The sequence below is a fragment of the Carlito syrichta genome, unplaced genomic scaffold (genome assembly GCF_000164805.1).
Source record: "Carlito syrichta isolate Samal-C Ts95f unplaced genomic scaffold, Tarsius_syrichta-2.0.1 Scaffold126536, whole genome shotgun sequence".
NCBI lineage: Eukaryota > Metazoa > Chordata > Mammalia > Primates > Tarsiidae > Carlito > Carlito syrichta.
In genome coordinates, this window is record NW_007070632.1 from 144,515 (window position 1) to 148,800 (window position 4,286).

General features: G+C 60.8%; 1 protein-coding gene across 1 annotated transcript in view; it reads left to right on the plus strand.

Annotated features, from left to right (window-relative positions):
• Positions 1-4,172, plus strand: part of RPL3L (ribosomal protein L3 like) — an 11,930-nt gene extending 7,758 nt beyond the window's left edge. Inside the window, exons 4-10 of the mRNA XM_008048707.2 lie at positions 255-390; positions 2,021-2,207; positions 2,302-2,462; positions 2,642-2,743; positions 3,387-3,482; positions 3,703-3,822; positions 4,100-4,172. Of these exons, the coding sequence (XP_008046898.1) occupies positions 255-390; positions 2,021-2,207; positions 2,302-2,462; positions 2,642-2,743; positions 3,387-3,482; positions 3,703-3,822; positions 4,100-4,156 (859 nt within the window). The 3' untranslated portion in view covers positions 4,157-4,172. The remainder of the gene's footprint in view (positions 1-254; positions 391-2,020; positions 2,208-2,301; positions 2,463-2,641; positions 2,744-3,386; positions 3,483-3,702; positions 3,823-4,099) is intronic.
• Positions 4,173-4,286: the final 114 nt, after the last annotated feature.

Genomic DNA, 4,286 nt, shown 5'->3' on the forward strand with positions numbered 1-4,286 from the left:
CGGAGCCCAGCAGGTTGAGGCTGCGGTGACCGGGAGCGGCCGCTGCACTCCAGTCTGGGCAACTGAGTGAGACTCCAACTCAAAAAAAAGAAAGAAAAGTAAAGAAAAAAATCCCATGGAACCACCTAGGGGCCTCAGGGGAGGTTCCAGCAGGTGGGCTCTGGCCTGGTGGGCTGCAGGCGGGGTGCGAACAGGAGGGGCCTGGGCAGCCCACCAGGCTGGGACATCTGAGCGCCCTCCGGTGTGCGGCTCAGGCACAAGAGCAAGAAGAAAGCCTTCACCAAGGCCTGCAAGAGGTGGCGCGACGCTGAAGGCAAGAGGCAGCTCCAGAAAGACTTCGCGGCCATGAAGAAGTACTGCAAAGTCATTCGGGTCATCGTCCACACCCAGGTCAGCCCCAGCCCTGCTGTCAGCCAGACCGTGCCCCCACCCGGCTTCCAGGAGCCCTGAGTGGTGTCAGCCTGAAGGGACCGCGGGCTTTGGGCACAGGCCCCAAGGGAGGGCCGGCCGGGCACACCAGCCGCCCCACCCCGGGGATGCAGGCTGTCTGGTGTCGGTGCATCCTGAGGGGCTGGGGGCCTCAGACACGCCGGGCGGCTGGCTCAGGCCCTGCAGAGCCCTCAATGGCCGAGCCCCTCCCTTGGGACTCTGGCCTACTGAGTGCATTCACCGTCCTGCTCGAGTCTGGTGTGACGGGGGCCGATCGGGGACCAGCATCCTCCAGCTCCTTCTAGGACACTCTGGGGCATCGTGTTCACAGCGAAGGCTTCTCTAGGCCCCCAGCAGTGAGCCTTCTGCCTCCTCCTCTCCAGGGCCTCCCGCATCTCCTGAACGCACACGCCTCCCCCGGGGCTCTCACACTTGCACATCATGGTCAAGTGAGTCATTGGTTACTGACCATCTCCCTCCACAGACTCCAGCTCCACGGGGCAGAGGCCATGGGGGTGAGGGCCACAGCAGCCACCAAGATTCTGGTATGCAGTAGGTACTCCATAAATTCTTGTTGAGCACTATGCAGTGATCTAACGGTCTCTCTGTTTTCAACACCTGCACACCCCCATAGCCTGTGCTTCACAGCATCAGCCAGAGATGCTTTAAAATAAAAATCAGGCTGGGTGTGGTGGCTCACGCCTGGAATCTTGGCACTTTGGGAGGCCAAGGCGGGAGGATGTTTGAGGCTAGGCGTTCAAGACCAGCCTGGCCAACACAGCAAGACCCTGTCTCTACAGAAAATTTAAAAATTTGCTGGGCATGGTGGCATGCATCTATAGTTCCAGCAACTCAGGAGACAGAGCGGGGAGGATCTCTTTAGCCCAGAGTTTGAGGCTGCAGTGAGCTGTGACAGTGCCAGTCTGGGTGACAGAGCAAGACCCCAACTAAAAAAAAAAGAGACGATATCCATAGTTACATAGTAAGACAGAATTAAAAGTAATCAACATAACCGGGTGGGAGCAGACCAAGGGATGAGGGTGAGATTCTTCACTGTGATAAACAAATAAAACTCTGATCATGTCACACCTTGCACTTGGAAGAAAGCCCGAGCTCCTCTCCACAAGGTCTGCCTGGCCCCTGCCAACTCTCCTTGCTTATCACCGCACAGCCACATTGGTTTCCTTTCTGTCCCACCAACTCTCCAAGACCTTCCCTGCCACAGGGCCTTTGCATATGCTGCTCCCTCTTCCCCAAAGCCTCTCAGATCTTTGACCAGTGGCTCCTCTCATTAGATGTCATATCCTCAGAGAGGCTCTCCTTGGCCTGACCACTGTATCTGAAATACCCTTGCCTGTCCCATCAGAACACTTAGCCCTCTCAAGAGTTTACTTGACTTTCGAGGCATGGGCCCCGTCCACCTCATTCCACACTGTATCCACAGTGCCCAGCACAGCACACAGCACGCAGCTGGGTCCCAGGAACATCTGTGTGTGTGTGAAGGACTCTGGGGGTCGCCAGCTGGCCACGCCATGTCCGCAGGTGGGGGCTGTGGCCTTCTGGGAACTGACCCCCGTGCCATGTCCTGTAGATGAAGCTGCTGCCCTTCCGGCAGAAGAAAGCCCACATCATGGAAATCCAGCTGAATGGTGGCACGGTGGCTGAGAAGGTGGCCTGGGCCCAGGCCCGGCTGGAGAAGCAGGTGCTGGTGCACAGTGTCTTCAACCAGAGTGAGGTCATTGATGTCATTGCTGTCACCAAGGGCCGGGGCATCAAAGGTAGGGCTCTGTGGGGATGGTGGCTCCAGGGAAGGCTCCCTGGGGGAAGCGGTGACTGGACCGGCCTTTGAGCCACAGCCTCGCCCACTTCCAGGGGTCACGAGCCGCTGGCACACCAAGAAGCTGCCAAGGAAGACCCACAAGGGGCTGCGGAAGGTGGCCTGCATTGGCGCCTGGCACCCAGCCCGCGTGGGCTGCTCCATCGCCCGCGCTGGCCAGAAGGGCTACCACCACCGTACGGAGCTCAACAAGAAGGTGCGTCTGCAGCCCAGGTGGTGCTCTGTGTGGTCAGACCCAGCAGGGGGTGTGCAGGACCCAGACACTGCCTGGGTCACCAGCACCTGCGTTTGAGCACGTGTGCGGCGGGGCCTGGAGAGGTTGCTGGTCCCAGAGGCCCACTGCTGCCCCCTGCAAGTGCCGCCTTCTCTGGGCAGATCTACCGTATCGGCCGGGGACTGCACACCAAGGACGGGAAGGTGGTCAGGAACAACGCATCCACCAGCTATGACATGACCGACAAGTCTATCACACCGCTGGTGAGGGCAGGGGCTGGGCGGAGGGGGCCTGGCACGTGTGGGGGAGAGGCCCCAGCTCCAGCTGAGTGCTACCACAGCTCGAGATGTGTGCCCCACAGCTGGATGCTGCCTCCCTAGACAGATGGGGGCACAGGCCCTGCCAGGGGGCAGCGGGGGGGGGGGCGCCTGGCGGCCTTCTCTTCCGCTGTACCCAGCATCTGGCTGTGGGCACCAGCGAGCAGCCATGGAGGGCACCCAGTCCCTGTGTATCCCGTATCCTCCAGGCTTCCCCTGGGCAGCTTACACCCCAGCTCCTGTCAGGGGGGTGTGGAGTGTGGCAGCTCCTACTGTGACCCGGGAACCAAGCCACCTGGGCTCAAATCCCAGCTCCAGGACGTAGCAGCTGTGGAGGCTGGAGTGAGGGACTCTGAGCCTCGGTTTCCCTGCACAAAAATGTGGACTGTTAAACGAGATAATGCATGAGAAGGACTTAACATGTGTCTCAGATGCTGTCCTCATCAGTGCTTGAGCATGAGGGTGTCGCTCCCACACCTGGGCTCCTTCCAATACCAGCCCTGTGTGGGGTGATCGACTACGGCTCCCAGCTGCCCGCTGGCTTAGCAGCCCTGTCCCTGGCCTGGCCTCTGACCTATCTCCTCTGCAGGGTGGCTTCCCCCACTACGGGGACGTCAACAATGACTTCGTCATGCTAAAAGGTTGCATTGCGGGTACCAAGAAACGGGTCATTACGCTGAGAAAGGTCAGCACAGCACAGTGGGTTGGGGAGCGGGGACCCCATGGGTTGCCTGAGCCGCCCTGTCCTGCCCTCCGGCCTACTCCAAGGGGGAGCAGGGTGGCGGGAGCCGAAAGGGAGATGTCTGGCAGAAGCTGAGTGAGCAAGACCTTTCTGGGGCGGACTGGAGGTGACAGGAGGGGAGGGATCCCCGCCCGTGATGCTATCCTCTCCCATGGATCCCCAGTCCCTCCTGGTGCACCACAGCCGCCAGGACCTGGAGAAAATTGAGCTCAAGTTCATCGACACCACCTCCAAGTTCGGCCATGGCCGCTTCCAGACAGCTCAAGAGAAGAGGGTTTTCATGGTGAGTCCACCCCCGCCCCTTGTGCTCTGGGGCTTAGGCTCCGCATCCAGCCTGCCCGAAAGCAGGGAAGGCAGAGCAGATGGAGCTGGCGGGGACCCCTCCCCCCCACCGTGCACCCATCCGCAGGGGAGGGGCTTCCAAGTGTCGGCCCGGGGCACTGATTCTCGCCAGAAGAGTCTGGATCGGCCCGGGGTGACCCTGGTGGCTGAGCCAGGGCGGTGTTCCTGGCCCGACTCTTGTGACCGACGCGCCTCCCGCCCCTCCTGCTGTCCATCAGGGCCCCCAGAAGAAGCATCTCGAGAAAGAAAAGCCCGAGACCTCGGGAGACTTGTAGCTGCGTGGGGTGCACCTGCCAGCCCAAGCTGTCTAATAAAGGCTAGAGACGACTCCTCCCCGGTGTCTTAGCGGGTTGGGGCGCGGAAAAGCCGGAGGACGGCCGGCGGCCGGGGCCTTCGCGCGCGGAA